Source organism: Cyrtonyx montezumae, unplaced genomic scaffold (genome assembly GCF_038088225.1).
Source record: "Cyrtonyx montezumae isolate F1298 unplaced genomic scaffold, pur_monq_1.0 scaffold_12, whole genome shotgun sequence".
NCBI classification, from domain to species: domain Eukaryota; kingdom Metazoa; phylum Chordata; class Aves; order Galliformes; family Odontophoridae; genus Cyrtonyx; species Cyrtonyx montezumae.
The window spans coordinates 18,377,011-18,397,576 of NW_027071848.1; the positions used below are offsets into that span (position 1 = coordinate 18,377,011).

The following is a 20,566-nucleotide window of genomic DNA, read 5'->3' on the forward strand; positions in this document are numbered from 1 at the left end:
TTTTATTTTTATTTTTTCTGCCACGTTGGAATGGCATAGCAACTCTTCACTTTGTTCCTGAACTGTCATAGTTGACACTGCAAATGTAGTAAAGTAATACAAAATATGTGGAAGCCATTTGTGAGAATCATGACATGAAGAGGCAGTAATCAAGTAGCTGATGCAATTTAGTCAACGTTTGAATGAAAACCATTATCTACAGCCCATCAAAATAGCAGAAAAGTTGCTGAGACTGAATCAGAAGACATTATTTGACCACGTACTGCAACATTCCTTCAGCAATTCACCTTGTTTTATCCTCTGCCACTATGACTTAGTGCACAGTAGAGAAGGGAAACAATTCTACTCTTTCTTTTCCTGTAGGAATACAAGAAGGGGGAATGTAGTCAAGATGGCCACTAAGCTATTTAAAATAAATGGAGGCATTTGGTCACTATGTGGTTTTGCCCACTTAAATCCCTTGATGTTCAGCTATGCTTTGACTCTTTCAATTGAAAAGATAATATTTTCGTATATTGATAGAAAGAGATTATCAAGTAGTTTACAACTAACGTTTTCTATTTTCAAATGGCTGTACTTCAGCAGGGAAAATATAACGGGCTCAGATATTCTTGGTAGAGGCAATTTTGTGTCAGATGGAAGCAGCAGGAGACAAAATAGGAAAGTGTATGAAGTCTGACAGTTCTTTTAGGCAAGCTGTTCATTTGACCAAAGGAGTGGGCAATATGCCCATGGCTTATAATCAAGGCTGAAAAGCTTTAGTCCTCTACATTTGCCTGTAGAATTATTACCCTTGTTTCTCCTTGACTGTGTGCAATACAAAGATTGATGCATAAATCATCTTCCTCTCATCACCCAACAGTCTCAAAAAATCAAAATAATATATTTTCCCCATAATTTTAACCTGACAGCTATTTGTCAGCAGATACAGATTTTGGAGTGTTTATACTATAGCTTTTCAAAAATGTTGGACTAAAATAATTTATAATGGAATCATCTCATCAATGGCTTATGGGATTAAAACATTCCAAGCAGTTAGTTCTGAACCTAGGTAAATGTCTAATCAAATTATTCAAGTTAAAAAATTAGCTTGTCAAGAAAAAACAGAGGCAACATAGCTTCCTAAAGTTGAGGGGTGCAAAATGATTGAAGCCAAGATGGTGACTTTGCAGGGAGAATAAAAAAGCCACGGAGCACTTCTGAGGACATTCTAAAATACAGTTGGTTAAATTTATTGCCTGAAACAATGTGGCAAGAAAGATAAAAGGACAAAATTTTAATATGTATAACTTTATTCATATATATCTGATGTGATTTCTTTGAGATTTACATTCTCCCTAGTTAATCTCAAAGATGGGACAGCATCAGTGCTACATTTGAATTATTTATTGATATATGTAATGCTTTCAGGAAGGAAAGCTTAGTGTTGCTCTGAACTTCTGTATTCCTTACCAGAACGTTCATTATTTTCATCCTTTCTGAGATGGAAAAATCCACTGGGGTGGTTAGAACAACAAATAAATAAACTGAGTTTATATGCACAGTAGAACTGAAGAAAAATATTTCTTCCTCCTCCCAACCCTGAACATAAAATTTAAAACATTTAAGTGATATTTTTTCTTACCAGTTGGATAATATTACGAGTTGAGGCTGTCACAGTGAAATTTCTCATGCTTGTGAGAAACCAGAACATTGATTACAACTGAGCAAAAGATTTTGTTCTTTTTGTTATTGGTGAGATCGCTATGTACTGGATTATTGGGTTGGAGGGGAGTGTGTGTGATGGAAATCTTCTGTATTTGATGGGAAAATGTGTATATACAGATCTAACTGGAATTCATGTCTGGAAGTACCTAGGGTGAAGAATACTCCTTAGAATCATAGAATATCCCAAGTTAGAAGGGACCCAAGATCACGGAGCCCAGAACTACCCAAAATCCAGTCCCTATGTTGTTCAAGTGCTCCCTGAGCTCTGGCACTCAGAGCTGTGCCCCCGTTCCATGCCCACCGCCTTTTGGTGCAGACCCTGTCCCTAACCCCCAGCTGCCCCTCCCCTAATGCAGCTCCATGCTGTTCCCTTTGGCCCTGTCACTGTCTCAGAGAGTAGAGATAAGTGCTGACCCTCTGCTCCCTGTGAGGAGCTGTGGGCTGCCATGAGGTTGCCCCTCAGATTTCTCCCTAGGGGCACTGGGTGTCACACTCAAAACTGTTTGAAGGCGAAGAGAAATCATGCCTTACATGTAAGTAAAGCCAAGAATTTCTTGTTAGTATAAATTAAATGTGAATAATCTCACCATTATTGTTAAAATCTGATTGTACAGAAGAAGAAAGAACACTGCTTGAGTCCACTTCTTTTCCTGCTGGTTCATTTGCCATCCTGTTGCTCCTCTGGGGCTAAAAGCCGCCAGTTCCCTTCTGTTGGGGGGATGTTCAGCAAGCAGTCAGCGTCATATTCTTCTAAAGAATATTCTGTCCCTCTGCTTACTTATTACTTATTACAAGTCATATTCTTGTAAAGAATATGATCTTTGTTTTGGTTTCTTTATCCTCACTCCACAATCTACATGGGGTCATTTTTTGTGAACAAGTTTTGTTATTTTTGATCTTTCTTCAATGATTTGCAGCTGAACAAAGATAAGCAATTGTAAAACTGGTCTTGAGCACCTGGTCAGTTAGAGGAAAGGCTGTCACAGTGAAACAGAGAAATAGAGGTGCAGGCAGGTCAAGAAAGCGGAGCAAGCCTGACTGACAGCAGCCCCAGGGCCTTGCAAATTCAATATATGAATGGAGGCCTGTTCCTGGCAAGGATAATGCAAGAGCCATGTTGTTACATGGGTTATTATGGGCTGCCTGAACATTTACATAAACACAGTGGTAGGGGTTGGACGGGACCTCTAGAGATCACCCAGTCCAACCCCGTGCTAAAGCAGTTTCCCTACAGCAGGTTGCACAGGAAAGCATCCAGGTGGCCACCACCTCCTCAGTGCAGTTTGTCCCAGCACTCTGCTCCTTTGGGGAAAAGGCGTGTGAGGTTGATTTTGGAGCAGTATTAGGCCCCTTGCTAATTTGGACGACGCTCCTGTTTGAGTATCATTTGACTGACCATATTTACATTTGTTAATGAGAGACAAAGCTAATAAGAATAACAAAATCTTTTAACAGTCAAGCCTTTTTGGGGTGACTGTCTGTAGAAAGTTTGTAGTTTCTTAATGTAGTGTTAAAGTCATTATTCGTGGTAACAGATATGCTTGATGTTTGATGACGGTTCTGGGAAGCTCTACTTATGAAGATGGCTTCAGGTTTTCGCGTCGGGTGTTCTGCCCGTAGCCACGACAGGGGATCGGTTAGATTAGCGGGCCCGGCGGCCGCGGGCTGCGTGAGGCGGAGCGACTGCCGCCCGCCAGAGGGCGCCGCGGCCGCACTCCGCCTCCCGACTCTGGCGCCCAGTCCTGCCGGGCCCTGGCGGGGGGAGGGAGGGGAGGCGGGAGCTGGCGGCGGCGGCGGCACCGCCACCCGCCGGAGGCCGCTCGCCCGCGCTCCTGCGGCAGAGGCGGGCAGCGGGTGCTTCGCGCCCCGCTCCTTCTCCTTCCCGCCCCGAGCGGCTCGGCGGCCCTCGCCAAGATGTCTCGGGATCCCGGCCGCGGCCGCTGGCTCCTTCTGGCCGCTTGCGCCCACGTCTTCTTCCTCTTCCCGCCGCTCCGCACCAGGGGTGAGTGTGCGGGGCCCGAGGCGGGACGCCATGGCGAGGAGAAGGGAGGGAAGCTCGGCCCCCGCGGAGCGGGGAGAGGGGCGCGGGACGGAGCCTGGCTGGGGGGTACACCGGAGCCGCGGCGGCTTCCTCGCCCCGCCCCACGTGGAGGAGTGCCCCTTCCCCTGAAGTTTGTTGTGGGCCGTGCCGGGCGTGGGAGCGGCGCCCGGCTGCGCGACGCGGGTCCCCTCGGCGGCCGCTGCCCGCCCTGCGGGGTCGCCTGGGGGAGCCGGCAGTGCCGGGCCGGGCCGTCCCGTCAGGGCGAGAAAAGCTCCGTGCAGCCTTCGGGATCTGCCTTGGGGCCGCTCGTCCTCGTGTCTGAGATAGCGCCCGAGAGCGGGCGTTGGGGGGGTGGGGGGACGCCGCCCGGCTAAGTGTCTGCGAGAAGGAAATATAAAGCCTCGTACCAACACGTCCCTTTTTCAGCAAAGTACCGGGGTGATGTTTGGGTTTTGACTGTAAAACATTTGTCCTTTTGGAGTCCTGGTCCCTTTCTGCTCTTCCTAACGCTGCGTCTCATTCTTCTCAGAATGAGTAGTTTTTCTCCACTGCTATAGCACCCATAACTTCTGACAGATTCTGACAGGCAGAGGACAGCAGCTTCGATTTTCCCTGTGCGTTGTGTATAGATGTGTTTTGTGTAGATACATACCGGTAGAAGGCAGAAGTCTAGCAACGTGGATTCTTCCTTTAGTACATTTTGCTATAGGATCTATCCACCTGAAGCTTTTTGTAGTGTCAGGGCTTTCTTCTATTTTAAAAAGTACTTCATTTTGAAGTCCTTCCTTTAATAAGTACCATATGCTTTTCAGCTGGCAAATTTGCAAAACTATCAACTTTGTTCATGGAAAAGTAATAATTTGGACTGTATTTCACGGAAGAAAAGCAGCATGTCTGTTAGCAGTTAAGCTGTTGTACAAAATCCAGCTTGCAGGTGGCAGCTTGCAAAATGGGAAAATGTATTCAGATGATTTTGTCCAAATAGCATTAGACAATTGGAAGGAACGGTGATGATGCCTTTTCTTCCACAGCTTTTTGGTCACCTTTCATAAAGATACACAATACTCACTCAGTGATTTCAGTTGCCTCCTTTGCCTATGAGCTTAAAGAGGTACAGTAAAGAAATAAATTGAGCTGCTATTGTTTTACGAAAAGCTTCAGATGCTGGATATTTGCTTGCATCAGCTCCTCCCCTCCCACCCCTGTCTTTCTCTCCAGTCTTAACTTTACCTGCCTCCATCAGGGTCTTTGATGTTGTTATGGCAGCAACAATGAAGAGGTGTTACAAAAACTTCCATGGAAATGCACGGAGCTAATTTATTTTGCCTCCTAAGGCTCTTACGCTGTCTAATTATGAAAGATCCTATCTCTGACTGACAGTGGCAGTGCAGATTTTCTCTGGAACTATGTCAATTGATAGACCTATGTTCTTTGAAAATTCAAGGCATGGGAGGAAGGAATTAACCCCCAGCCAAAACAAAAATAGGCCTTTCATTAAATAGCCTTTTCTGCCTGAAATGTATTTTGTCTATGGAATCAAAAGCAGTAACTCAGATTTTAACATCTTTCGCATTTAATGTATGTAGAATCATAAACATCTGAAAACTGCTTATGCTTAAAAGGGTACTGTAATGGAGAAGGGGATTACTTCTACATTTATAATATGGTTTTATAACATTATACTTACACAATGTATTGCATTTTAGTGCTACAGTATCTTCTTGCACTTTCCTTGTTGTTGGCAGGTATTCCTGTAGTTCAGCTGCTGAACAATAAAAATAAAAGGTTGGATTTTTTTTCCTTTCAATTTTTTTTTTCCCATTATAGTGCCATAAGCAAGTCTCCTAACTCACCAAAATTCCAGTCGAAATAATGGGACACTTGAGAGAAATAATGAGCAATTAAAGCTGCTTGTTTTTCATTCTCTGATTACATTTCTAGTTTTTGTGGAAATTGATTCAGAAATATTGTTCAGCTTTTTCAGTTGATTTTATCCCCACTTCCAAAGGAAGTAAAGATAAGATTGATGAAAAGAAAAAGAAATTTTAGAAAGATTTTAAAGCTCTGCTTTCTTTACTTTGCCTCTGTTCTTGAGCAGCTAGGAGGAAAGGAGGAAGTTTTTCACTGAGATAGTAGTGAGGTGCTGGGACAGGTTGCCCAGAGAGGTCATGAATGCCCCATTCCTGGAGGCATTCAAGGCAAGGCTGGATGTGTCTCTGGGCAGCCTGCTGTAGTGGTTGGCAGCCCTGCCCATGGCAGAGGGGTTGAAACTAGATGGTCTTTGAGGTCTTTACCAACCCAGGCCATTCTATGATGAAAGGACTGGCAATTGGCATGTTCAGCTTCTGGCTGCTTTTGTCAGTGTGAATAGCTGTATGTGATAACAGACATCAGTGTGCACAGTGCATTAAATTACCAAGTGACAAATACAACATTACAAAACTCAGTGTCTTGCTGTTTTGTTTGTGAGCAGTTGTACAGTTTATACCATAGCCTTTTTCATTGTGGAGGCACCCACAGAGCCTCAATTTTTACCAGGTAATAGCTTTCTTCTTGTTAATATATTTTGTGTGCTTTTGGGTAAGTCAGTGGCCCACTTGAGGTTTGCATTGCAACAACAAACTCAAAGAGATTGCGGGAAATTCTGGCTTTGGCAGACAAACCTGCGGCTGCAAAGATTGGTGTGCTTCATAGGGAATTCTGTACTGAGAGAAGTCTCCTGCGTTTTTCTGAATTAGTAATGATATTTGGAAATGAAAAGTTACTATTTTTTTTTAACATAGCATCTCTAAGCTCCCAGACGTGTTGTCACTCCTTGTGCTTGTGTAGCGTATACAAAACAGGAAAATATGCTTTCCACATTGTTAACAGCTTGTATGTGTTGTACAAGTGAGCAAGGTACAGCCCATGTGCATGTAGTTAGATATTTTGTCTTTCTGCTCATGATGCCTTTTTCAGACATTTCTCGGGATTAAAATGTGGGTGGATGAATTTGCCTTGGGGACACCCGTTGGCTCCAAGGCACTCTTATTTCCTCGCTACCCATGTTGCCCCTGTTTTGGTAAGTGTTACAGCAGCTGGACTTACGATGTTCTTTACACTGCACCCTTTCTCTAATACATCTCTTGAAGAGGATATCTCTTTCCAGGCTCATCAGTCAACTTGCAAAGCCCGAACACTTCATCTTGGTCGACTTGTTACCCCACAAGCATGCACCTGTGTAGTTCCTGAGGAGTGCTTTGCTCGTAGCAAATAATATTGTGTGACCGTAATGGGTTTGCTAATAAGGTTGTAGAGGGACTGTGGCACATTTATTGCTAAAATAAATTCATGTGATCTGCCTGAATGAAAAGTGTAGTTGTTGAGTGAAGAATCCTGAGGCTTCTTAGTGGCAGTCTGCTCAGTAGTTTAAACATAATCAGAAGAGTTCTTGTCTCATCTTCAAAGTGTATTAGCTTGAGAAAAAATTACACATATTCCTAGAATATTTAACATAAAAGATACAAAATTATTTCAATATGTTTATCCATTGGAGAAGAGTGTGAAGCCGTGTGTCTGAAACCATTGAGAGTAAGGGTAATGGCATATAGACTGAAGATTCTTCACTGTCAGATTTCAGCTTAATAAATGGTATGTGTCACTGTACAAATTTCCTTGTATGTAAGGACATCTACAACAAAAATCATTTTTATCCAGGCTTATTCATTCTGCTGCCTTCTTCAACAGTACAGAGAGATGGATGTGGGAGGTGGTCCAGGAGAGCTGGTTGATTTCCAGGGTTTGCTTCCTGCAAGTTCAAGAGTGGTCCGTTCCCATGTGCAGGATGGCAGACAGAGATGGCAAGAAGCCAGCATGGATGAAAAAGTTCCTGGTAAAACTCAAATGTAAAAAGGAACTACATAAGAGTTAGAACCAAGGTCAGGTCACCCTGAGAATAATATAGAGACACTGTGTGTGCAGTGGTTTGCTTAGGAAGACAAAAGCCTGCCTGAAGGTGGAAGTAACAAAAGGTTTCTACAGCTGTACCCGCAGCAAAAGGGGATGGGAGAATGTGGGCTTGCTGCTGAATGGGTGATAAGAGATGCCAAGAAAGAATGTGGAAGAGAATGAGGAACTCAGAATCTTCTTTTCCTTGGTCTCTGCTGGTAAGACCTTTCTTCAGCAATGCCAGGGTTCTGATAAAGCTCATGGAAGGGTCTGGAGCAAGGAAGGCTTAATCTTGCTGAAGGAGTACCAGTTTAGGGGAGCATTTAAGCAAACAGAACATACAGAAATGGTGGGCCCTGATAGGAGGCATCTACTAGTGCTGATGGAGCTTGACATTCTCACTGCACAGCAGTTCATGATAAACGGCCACTTCTTGGATAGAAGAGAGCAAATATCATGCTTGTCTTTATAAAGGTCAAGAATCTGTGTCACTTCAATGAAGGCAATGGAGCAGATAATCCCAGAAACCAGTTCCAAACACATGAAGGACAATAAGTTTATTGGGAGAGGTCAGTGTGTGTTTATGAAGGGGCTGTCAGGCTTGACCAACCCTGGAGACTTTTGCTGTGAAGAATGTGCTGCTCAGCAGGATGAGTCAATGAGCTCAATTTGAAACACAGGAAACTCCATTTAAATATAAGAAATAGGTCCTTTTTTTCAGGATTATCTGAGTGTTATTTGTTCTGCTTCAAGGATAGTGTACATTAATATTTTATAAATCCTAGAAGCTGTGTGACACGGGTTATTTAATGCTGTGGTGAGAGACAGCGTCTCCTGTCAATCTTGGCTATTTCAGGATGCCTTTCCTCGGCTGCATAATAGAATCTGAAAGTTGTGAAAATTCTGCTTACATTCAGTTCTGCAAACAAGCCAAATTTGTGGGGTGATTATTGTTGATGTTAGTATTGTGTAATTAGTACATTTCACAAAATTAAGAGTGTTTTGTTTCAGCTTGTATTCAGTAGAACATGTGGATCTGGTTTGTGTGAGGGAAGCTGATGATCAGGATGTGCTGTCAGCAAGGGATATAATAGTAAGACTGAAATATTTGCTTGCCCTTTTGAAATCACAGGATCACAGAATTGTAGGGGTTGGAAGGGACCTCCAGAGATCATCCAGTCCAGCCCCAGTGCCAGAGCAATAGAAGTATGAAATATCCCATGAAGGCAGCAGTGGGGTGACACACACAACCCCTATTTGTACCCTGTTTTCTTATTCTTGGCTAGATGTTGTCTTGAAATTTGGCCATGGTTAATTTACATCTACCATGTTACATAACTCCCAGATATTTGATGAAATTCAGTTTCCAGTTGAAAGAGTGGAGTGTTGTAGGTAATCAGAGATGGAGCATCACAGGCTTTGAACTACTTCTTTCCTACATTCATGATTTCCAGCCTAAGAATTTCAAAGTTGCTAGTAATTCACTTGGAAATCAGTTTCAAATGGTATATGATTTAAAGTTGCAGTGAGGCACTTCATTTGAATGTGCTGTGTTTTTCTTAGTTTTCAAGAAAATTATGTACTTGATCATGATTAATAGAACCTTTAGTTCCTTCCAAGTGATAGCAATTAGCTTTAATTTGCATATCTTTCATATGTTTTAAAAAAAGAATCCTCACGAGGAATCTTAGCAAGGCTTTCTTATGTTAAATAGAATTACTGCTTTGCAAGTGAGCAAACTGAGACAAATTGCTTAGACTACATCAGCAAGAAAGTGACCAAAAACTTATAAAACCCTTTCTTATGATTTTTTTTCTAATGCAGTCCAAAAATGTATGTGGTGTCAGTATGAAGGTTTTAGATGATGCCAGGTTTGTGTAAATTAGCTCTTCTGGGCCTCTTTTTTTTTTTTTTGTTAACATTTGTTTGGATCTCTGAGACATCAGCAGCTGAACTTGTTCAGAGAAAGCATTTGAGGTGCAAAATAGCCATCTTCAAGCTTGATACAGTTTTATATTAGTGATATCATAAGTGTGATTCCAGGTGAAGCTTTGATTATTCAAGCTTCAACCTAAGGGCAGAAAGAAATACAGATCCCCATGTGCCAGCATGTTATGCTGATGTCAGGTGAATGAATGACTGAGCTGAACAGATAGGCTTTTTCTTTCTTCCTCCCTCCCTCCCTCCCTCCCTCCCTCCCTCCCTCCCTCCCTCCCTCCCTCCCTCCCTCCCTCCCTCCCTCCCTCCCTCCCTCCCTCCCTTCCTCCCTCCCTCCCTTCCTCCCTCCCTCCCTTCCTCCCTCCCTCCCTCCCTTCCTCCCTTCCTCCCTCCCTTCCTCCCTTCCTCCCTTCCTCCCTCCCTCCCTCCCTTCCTCCCTTCCTCCCTTCCTCCCTTCCTCCCTTCCTCCCTTCCTTTTTACGGGATTTACCTACCTTGAAGCCAAGATAAATTGGCTTCACATCAGAGTGATTTTTTTCCTAGAGATGCACAGGAATAGAATTGTCAGGTAGCAAAAACATAGATTCTTACAGATTATTCATTAAGGTTATTATCAAAATAGTATCATTTAATGTAAAAAAAAGAATGTTGTGCTGCAGAGCTTTGTCAACTATGAAAATGAGCTCCTATAATTTGAAAAAAAATGTCTGTTTTTTCTTTCAGCTTTTGCTTTAAGTGTAGTTCTTGAAGATGCAGAAGATAAGACTGAAGTACCAGTGCTGCAGGTAATAAATTTTAACCACCAGAGCAGAAACGTTTTACAGACGTTATAAATTTATCTACGAAAATGCAGAGCAAAAAGTTTTTACATCTTTGACATGGATTAGTTTGATCATTGACTTCTGTGATACAAACTGCCACATGGCATCCCTTTGGACTGTCAGACTTCTTCAGATATCTTTTGTGGGACACACATCACATGTTACACTTGAGTTGTACTATTACTAGCATCTTAAGTTATCTTGTGTACTCTCAGTACTGGAATAAACTTACCACCTTTGATTCTTTGTTACATTGTGTTTTCTGATTTATGTTGACATTTTTTATAAGATAATTAGTTGTTTTTTGTGGGTTTTTTTTGTGATGATGTAAACAGAGTAATAATTGAGAAAAATTGTTTTGTTTGTCCGAGATCAGCAGAGGAGTCCATTAGAAAATTATAATTAAAAAATACCTGAAAACCAAAGAACTTTTGCTGCTTTGTATAGCTTCTATGGGCAGATAGTATTGTTATTTGCTGTCTAGAATCATTTTTCAGCACGTAACCCATATTACTTCAGAGATGTTTTCCTTTCTTCTCCATTTTGTTAAGCATACTGTGCATTGAAAGGGATATGGCTGTCTTCCTGTCAAATTATCTGAATGAGTTTTTACTACTCAAATCACATCTTAGGTAAAGCTTGCATATGAAATTTTAATTAACAGATTAGTAGAACTAGTGAGCAGAGGTAGTTTTACTGTTCAGTTGAAGAGCATAAGGGAGATTGTGTGTGCATGTGTGTCCTTTAACAGGCTTCTATGTACAAGTTTTTTTACACGCACACGTGGATGCAACTGTAGTGGATCTATGCGTATACATCAACAAGATTTAAGGGGAAAAACAAAAATAGTGAAATTAATCAAGAGTTGGAATCTATAACCATCATTTAAATCTAGGGATCTTGCATCAAAGTGCAATAGAAGTATAGTCAGTATGTGTATTTTTAAATTTGTTCCTAATGATGATTGCTGAATCTACAGTAGTTTTCATGAATTAAAAAAATCCCCATTGCAAATTCATGATTTGCTATCATATGTCTGGGAGCCTGGATAATGTAATCCTGTTCTCGTTTTGCACACCGTAAAATGCCAACACTGTCTCATTCCAGTTTGAGAGGAATTGGATGCTAGAGAAAACATATCTGGAGTGGTGAGAAATGTGCAAGTGACTTGGATTTCTACTAGTTGCCTCAATTCAACATTAAAGGCTAATTACTTTACCATTTGAATAAAACATTCGGGATGCTTAGGGCCTTTTTGGTAACAATTGGTCTCTAATATGCATTTTGCATATAAATTCATGTAATAAGTTATTTTAATGCTGACACATACGTCATTTACTTGAATCATTTTAATACATGGATTTCCCTGCTTAGAATGAAGGGCTGGTCTGAACCCAAGGGCAGGGGGTTGGATTGTTAGGGTTGTTATTTTTTATTTCAGAGCAGAATGTGTGTAAGTCCTGTGTATAGTGCATTTATCTCATGGCTTTCAAAGGTGACCAGACTTTCAGATTGCTCTGGTCTGGATTCTATTACTGTGTCTGTTGCTGAGGGAACAAATTTTATTGTTTTTTTTTCTCCTGTGATGTAGATGTCTTTTCTGGAAGGTAATCTGAGAAATTTACTTTGGTTTGTGTGTTACCTTAGTCACTGGTCTGCTTGTAGACTACAGCGTGCATAGAATTTCTATTCTGATTATGTATTTCAGTGTAAAATCAGATCTGAACAAAGGAAAAAATCACCTGATGCAAGCAGGACTGAAAGGGTAGAATGGATATGGCATTTAAAAAAATGGGGAGAAAAAACATGCTTGCAAGTAGTAACTGTCACAAGGACAGGAACACTTTATAAAGGCTTATTCCTTTATTACAGGGTGCCGGTAGAATATTTCTGTGTATGAAGGATTCAAAACACTTGAACAAAGATTAATCTTAAGAACACCCTTACACGGTTAATAAAGACAAATTTGGTTTACATTTAGACAAACAAAAGCACTAAGGTGCTAGCAGAAAGCAACTGTGCAGTAAAAGGAGACTCTCCTTTCTACAGTTTCTGTAGGAAGTGTAAAGCTATTTCTCCAGTTTTTTAACTCCTCCAGTCCCAGTTCTTAAGCAATACGTTTCCACCCAGTCCAGAAGCTCTGTATACTCTTGAGATATTTGTTGTCTTTGTTTCCCAGTTAGTAATGTAAATACAATGGCCCTGTTGCCAGTCCTTAAATGCTCTATTAAAATGATGTGACAGATAGTCCAGTATGTGCTACCTGACCTGAGTTAATCCCAACCTTTTTGTATTTACTGTTTGACATAAAGTGCTTTTTGAGTCTTCTTTTAAGAATGTTGTTTGAGTGGATTTTTGATAGTGGATCATGTATGAGTAGAAGTGTTTTTTTACACATGCATGTATGTATTGGATGGTTTCTTATTCCAAACTTTGTGCTTTGTTCACAAAAGAGGTATTTGTATTTAAAAAAAAAAGAGCTGAAATTGTTAAAAGCTCCAGTATAAACTGAGTCGTGGATATGTATTCTCTCATTATTTTTCTTGAAGTCTTTTACTATATTCATAGAATCAGAATCATAGGGGTTGGAAGGGATCTCTAGAGATCATTGAGTCCAACCCCCCTGCTAAAGCAGGTTCCCTATACCAGGTCACACAGGTAGGCGTCCAGGCGGGTCTTGAATATCTCCAGAGAAGGAGACTCCACCACCTCTCTGTGCAGCTGTGCCAGTGCTCCGTCACCCTCACCGTAAAGAAGTTATTGCGCACATTCGTGCAGAACCTCCTGTGCTGCAGTTTCTGTCCGTTCCCCCTTGTCCTGTCTCCACACACTGCTGAAAAGAGTCTGGCCTCGACACTTTGTCCCCCACACCTCAGATGTATTTATAAACCTGGATCAGGTCCCCTCTCAGTCTTCTTTTCTCAAGGCTAAAGAGACCCAGTTCACTTAGCCTTTCTTCATAGGGGAGATCCTCCAGGCCCTTCACCATCTTTGTGGCCCTCTGCTGGACTCTTTCCAAGAGATCGCTGTCTTTTTTTATACTGGGGAGCCCAGAACTGGACACAGTACTCCAGATGACATGTCAACCAATCCTCCCAACTTTGTATTGTCAGCAAACTTGCTGAGGGTGGCCACTATCCCCTCATCAAGGTCATTGATGAAGATGTTGAACAAGACTGGACCCAGCATGGACCGCTGGGGGACACCGCTGGTTACAGGCCTCCAGCTGAACCCTGCACTGCCAATGACAACACCACCAACTGCACTCTGCCAGTCAGCCAGTTCTCAACCCACTTCACTGTCCACTCATCTGTCCCACGCTTCCTTATTTTTGTTATAAGGATGTCGTGGGAGACAGTATCAAATGCCTTGCTGAAATCAAGGTAGACTACATCCACTGCCCTCCCCCCATCCACTCAGCCAGTGACAACATCATAGAAGGCCACCAGGTTGGTCGAGCATGACCTCCCCTTGGTGAACCCATGCTGGCTACTCCTGATAACCTGTTTTTTTTCCAGTTGCCTGCAGGTGGCATCCTGCACAAACTGTTCCATCACCTTTCCAGGGACAGAGGTGAGGCTGACTGGCCCGTAACTACCAGGATCCTCCTTCTTGCCCTTTTTGAAGACCGGAATGACATTGGCTATCCTCCAGTCATCAAGCACATCCTCCATTCTCTAAGGCCTCTCAAAGATGATAGAGAGTGGTTCAGCAGTCACCTCCACCAGCTCCCTCAGCACCTGTGGATGCACCCCATCGGGTCCCATGGATTTATGAACATCAGCATTGCCTAGGTGCTCATGGACCACCTCTTCCCTGACTGAAGGAAAGTCTCCCATTCCCCAGGCTCTCTCACTAACAAGGGTCTGGGATTCCCGAGCGAGAGCTTTTTCACTAAAGACAGAAGCAAAGAAGGCGTTCAGTATCTCCGCCTTCTCAGCATCTCCCACTACCAGAACACCCCCTTCACTTAGTAGGGAGCCCACATTCTCCTTAGTCTTCCTTTTACTGCTAGCACACTTAGAAAAGCCTTTTTTATTATCCTTTATCACTTTTGCCAGATTCAATTCCAGATGTGCTTTAGCCTTCCTCATTGCATCCCTGCAGGCCCTGACAACATCTTGGTAAAGCTGTCTAAACATGTAGCTGTATAAACATGTAGTAAATGCTTCTCTTCTTTGTGATGAAAGCCTCTTTTTTCTTAGTTCTTGAGTTAGAACCACCATATATGCATTTACACTCTGATGGATTTTGACTGCCTGTGTCTCTCTGTAGCAATATTTGAGTTTTTACCTGGATCCTGATTTTGTTTTTCCTCTTTTAGAAGTCTGAAAAACAAGGAACAGTGAGTAAAAGGAGCAAGGGTAAGTAAAATTGTTTTTTGCAAACTTGTTGTAAGTGAGTACTGAAGTTTACACATTCCAAATTCTTTTTCAGTCTGTTTTTAAAATACAGTCATGCTTTGAAAAGTAACTGTGAACAGTGGCTAAATGCTCAACAGCATTGTTAGTTAATTGCTGATTCCCAAATACTTTTTTCTTTGCTCGCACAGCCTCATCAAACATATGCTTGCTGATCTGCATTCGTATTTGAAATTGTATCTCAGTTAAGTTTATTTTCTCAAAGTATGCACTTGTGTTATGAAATTAATGCATAGTTTTGTGTAGCACATGGGTTTTTTTAATCAATTTTCATGCTAAAAATTTGATATGAAACTTAATGCTACCGAGTCTGCCAGGCTCTCATGGTAATTGTAATAACTGGAATCACACCAAACTACTTGTTACAACCAGAAGCAAGTTTTTAAGAGAGATGTCAAACGCTAACAGCATGCTGAATAATGAAATAAGTTTGGGATGCAGTGGTACTTGTCACTCGTACAAGGTTGAGCACCTAGATCATCTTGTTCTATAAAGAGACAACTTGATCATGTTTCTGTTGTAGCACCTTCTGAGAATTTGGGAATTCATTGTGATGTCAAAGATGACCACCAGGAACATTTATCATGCTTATATTGGAGTTGATAATAGAACTCTTAATGGTACTGAAAAGTTTTGGGGTTTTTTTTTGTTTGTTTTGGGTTGGACTTTTTTGGATTTAATTCCAAGCTGTCCCTAGTACAGCTAGCTACTCTCATGGAAAATAATTGGAATCGTAGAATCTTGGAATCACCAGTGTTGGAAAAGACCTACAAGGAGGTCATCCCATCTGACCAATTCACATGTCACCTTTAGTTCTCACTAAACCATGTTCCTTAACACATCGTCTATAAATGTTTTTTGAATACCTCCGGGGTCGGTGACTCCACCACCTCCCTGAGCAGACCATTCCAGTGCCTGACCACTCTTTCTGTGAAGAAGTATTTCCTAACGTCCACTCTGAATCTCCCCTGGCACCATAAGGTCTCCCAAGCATGTGTAGCATTGCCTGGGGTTGTTGTGGCCAAAGTGCAGAACCCAGCACTTGATCTTGTTGAACCTCATCCCATTGGCTTCAGCCCAGCTATCCAGCCTGTCCAGATCACTACGTAGAACCTCGCTATGACCAGGCAGATTGACACTTCTAGCCAGCTTGGTGTCATCTGCAAACTTACTGAGGGTGTGCTCAATGTCCTTGTCCAGGTCATCAGTACAGATACTGAAGAGGACAGGCTGCAGTACTGACCCCCTGGAGAGCACCACTCGAGACCATTCATCAGTACTCCATTCACCATCCCTCTCTGGGCTTGGCCCTCTAGCCAGTTCCTTGCCAAGCAAAGAGTGTACATGTCCACACCACAGGCAGCTAGCTTCTCCAGGAGAATTCTGTGGGTGACAGTGATGAAGGCTTTGCTGAAGTCTAGGTAAACTACATCAACAGCCTTTCCCTCATCACACCAGGCATGTCTCTAGATCATTGAAGGAGATCAGGTTGTTCAAGCAGGACCTGCCCTTCATGAACCCATGCTGGCTAGGCCTGATCACCCGGTTTTCCTACACATGCCACGTCATCTCCTTCAAGACAATCTGCTCCATAACCTTCCCTTGCACCAAGGTCAGGCTGACAGGCCTGTGGTTCTTCGATCGTCCTTACAACTCTTCTTGTAAATGGGAGTCACATTGGCAAGCCTCCAGTATTCTGGGACCTCACTGGTCAACTGATAGATGATGGAAAGCAACTTGGCTGTCCAGTTGGAGTAGTAGGTTTTTTGTTTCCTCCTGAATTGCGTGGGATTTATTCTACTCCCCAAACAAGACTTCCAGGTCAGAGAGTGGAGTACCCTGAGGATAACTGCTCTGACTTTTAAAGACAGACATAAATAAGGCACTGAGAACCTCAGCCTTTTCCTTATCCTCAGTGGTCACCTTCCCAGCCTCATCCAGTAAAGAGTGGAGATTCTCCTTAGTCCTTCTCTTACTGTTGATATGTTTATGAAAAAGTTTCTTGTTCCCTTTTACCCCAGCGTCCAGGTTGAGTTTAAGTTGGGCTTTTACCCTTCTAATTTTCTCTCTACTCATCTTAACAACTTCTTTGTACTCCTTCTGAGTTGCCCATCCCTCCTTCCACAGGAAATAGATCTGCTTTTTCTCCTGGAGCCTCAAGAACAGCTCCCTGTTCATCCATGCCGGTCTTCTTCCCCGCTGGCTCATTTTGCGGCTCAGGGGGACATTCTGCTCCTGCTCCTTTGAGACTTCCTTCTTGAAGAGCAACCGTCTGTCCTGGACCCTTTTACTCTCTGTTTTTATCATTCATTGCCAACTTGTGTCTCACTTCATAAAACATCCAGAGGTGCATTGATGGACTGTTGTTTTTGCCTTTGGCCAATCCTGTTTACATAACTTTTTATATAGTCTATAAGCCTAAGTGATGACTTAGGAAACTTACACTTAGAAGTGCTTAAGAACAGAAAGGAAAAGTGTTTTATGCATTAGGTAACAAATTTTAGGGGGGTGTTGGAACAGTAGGCTGTGGAAGCAGACAGTGCTGGTAGTCTTGAGGTCAAGTCTGTAAATGGATGGAAAGAAACAGGCAGTTATGTATCTTCTAGTGTTTCATAATGCAGTAGTTGTGGATGCTGGTAAAGTATGAGCAGCTCTGTGTAAATTAAGATCATGTGCTCTTCTCACATTGTGTTTCCTATTGCTATTATTGTTAAAGACAATTAGCAGGACTAGATGGTCTTTATGCATCATTCCTTGTGTTCCTGTCTTTTTAATGGAGACCCTACCTGTCCCTAAGACTGATTTTTTTCTAATTTGTATGTTATCAAGCTCTTCTGTGCATAGGATGAAATAAAAGGACTTGGGACAGTGATTTTTCTTGACAGTTCTTAGTTCCTGTTATTTTTCATTTATCTTTCTCCAACTGTTATACAAGAAATTTCTGTCTTATAAATAAGCTGTACCTTTTGTGCCAAGAAAACAAAGTTTCTATCTGTAGGCTTCTTTTCAGAGATTTTAGAGATCTTTGGAAAAGTCTAGACTTGGAAAACGGGTACAAAACACTTTTGTTTTAGTCACTGGGAAGATTGATCTTTGTGTTCTTATGGCCAGCATGTGATGCAGCTTTCAAGACAGGCTGGTGCATGGAGAGCTTCTTGCACAGATATATAGCTTGGAGAAGAGAAGACTCAGGGAAGACCTCATTGTGGCCTTGAAGGGAGCTTATAAACAGGAGGGGGAACAAATGTTTACATGGGTTGATAGTGATAGGACAAGGGAGAATGGTTTTAAACTAACACAGGGGAAATTTAAATTAGATATTAGGAGGATTTTTTTTCACTCAGAGGGTGGTGACACACTGGAACAGGTTGCCCAGAGAGGTTGTGGATGCCCCATCCCTGGAGGCATTCAAGACAAGGCTGGATGTGGCTCTGGGCAGCCTGGTCTAGTGGTTGGCAGCCCTGCCCACAGCAGAGGTTGAAACTAGATGAGCTTTGAGGTCCTTCTCAATGCAGGCCATTCTATGGTTCTGTGATATGTGTTACAACCCTGCCAAAAAATCAGTGCCAGTGCTGGATTATCACTGCCACACCACAGCAAAAAGTCTTGCCTATCATGAGCATATAGGTACTTTATGGTAGGTACTTTTGACCCCAAGTGATAGGGTACATTGCTGACTAACACTATTTTCAGCTTTTAGCATATCTGAATAACAAAAGCAAGTCTGTTCTTGAGGTGAGGCACTGACTATTTTAGGGAAGCATAGCCATTACTCATCTGTCATATGCTGAAACGTGTGAAGGTTGGATTCTGGGAGTAACACTTCCCACTGAAAATTTTACGTGAGTTTAATATACATCGTGATTTCTGAGAACATATGTAACACTTTGTTGCTGAGTATAGACAGAGTAGATAATTGAGAATGTTTATTGAATACGTATAATAGTTTCAATGAAATAGATGACATTGGTACTGAAAATTGGTGGAGCTAATTACTATATAAAGACAGCAGAGTGGAAAGATCATTGAGTAAGCAGTATGTTGATTGAAACTATTGTACAGATTTCACTTTCTTTGAGAACTCAAGGCAGTATCTAACTTGAGTGTTGAGTAGATGTCCCTGTTCTATGGCTCTATGTTGCCTCTCAAAAACGTGCATTGCTGATAACAGGTTGTTAAAAGCTCACTCATACTCTATTCTGCTTAGCAATGAGGTATAGCTGTGCTATGACACAGGAAGCTTTAACCTTTCTGCTTCCTAATTTTGTTTTTTCTTTTTTTTCCTTTGTGAACTCAGCCTTTTTTTCCAATCACTGTGCGTTTGAGATTATCAAAGATATTTTCCAGATATGAAAAAGCCTTAGGGAAACAAAAGAAGACAAGAAAAGAAATAAAATCAGTGCATCAGTGACTGCTGGATACTAATCTTCCAGAAGACTCTGTTCTTTGTTTTGCTTGGTTGACTATTTCTCAACTTGAGAAGCAATTTGTGTGTGCAATAAAAAGTTTCAAATTATACATACTTTTTATTGGTACTTTAATACAGTATGTGTTTCCTCTTAGGAAGTGTTTTAAAGTGCTTCTAGAAGAGGAAAGCATTTCTGTGGGATTCAAGCAGAAATAAAAGATCAGGTGTTAGATGACTCTTAGAAGGAATTCTGCTGTGGGATATCCCCGCTGTTAAATGCACTGTAAGTGAAACAAAGTGCAATTCAGCTGTTTGCATATCTGTAAGTGTACTGATACTACAGCAGTAATTGTATGAAGCTGTCTAGCTGTTCCTCTTTATCTCTGGGGATATTTTTAATGTTTTGCATGTGAGGTGAGATTTTAATTTCTGCATAGGAAAATTAATAAATTTAGTACTAGTTAGTAAATAGTTACTTTTCAGAAGATTTCATTGTGCAGGTTTTTTAAAGCAGTTTATAGAGTGGGTCAGAGTATGAGGGAGTGTTAAATGGGAAAAAGATTTAAATCCATGCTTAGATGTATGTCAGTGCTTATGACGTATGCACAATTTTACATTTTCAGAGTTAGTCTTGGAGAACAAACTAATAAACGGAGAGAAAAAGTGTCAGGGCAAAAGCAGAAAAACACTCAGCTGGTAACTTTGAGCTGTCATAGGTCTAAATGAACAAGGAAATACTGCAGAAGAGCACAGGAGCATTGTCAGTGATGATATGTTGGATACTGCAGTGTTCTTTTAATCTTGGAGAAGGTATTTGGGGTTAATATTCTTTCTCTTGCCTCTGTTTTTCCTCATGTGCTGTTTCACTCTTTTTCCTTGAGACTGTTTCTTTCTTTAGTTGTCCTAAAGAACAGCTAAATTCTGCCATTGTTGTTTCTCTGCTGTTTTTTCATTTTACCCTATTTGCAGAGTTAGCATATTTATCCTAGAAGTCAAAATCTTAGCATGAGTCTGCAGCCTTTTAGATTAAAATGATGTACAGTGTAATAATACACATTTTGAAAATAAACATTATGTAATGTAAACTTTGAATTTATACTGTAGTAGCACTGCAGATTGGGCACTGCGACCAGAAAAGAAACTTCACATGCCTCCTCTGAAATGCTCTGTCCTTGAGATGCTTGTCTTTACACAAGCACTGTCTGTAGTAAAATCTGGTGGCTTATAGGCAACCATGTCTCTGGATTTTCCCTGCTGAACTTTCTCTACTAAGCTGCCTTTAATTTGATATTTCCTGTATGCC

The 20,566-nt window shown here is 41.6% G+C and overlaps 1 protein-coding gene across 1 annotated transcript in view; it reads left to right on the forward strand.

The window, feature by feature from the left end:
* Nucleotides 1–3,508: 3,508 nt before the first annotated feature.
* Nucleotides 3,509–20,566, forward strand: part of B3GLCT (beta 3-glucosyltransferase) — a 49,622-nt gene continuing 32,564 nt past the window's right edge. The window contains exons 1-3 of the mRNA XM_065730240.1: nucleotides 3,509–3,709; nucleotides 10,337–10,398; nucleotides 14,759–14,798. Of these exons, the coding sequence (XP_065586312.1) occupies nucleotides 3,622–3,709; nucleotides 10,337–10,398; nucleotides 14,759–14,798 (190 nt within the window). The 5' untranslated portion in view covers nucleotides 3,509–3,621. The remainder of the gene's footprint in view (nucleotides 3,710–10,336; nucleotides 10,399–14,758; nucleotides 14,799–20,566) is intronic.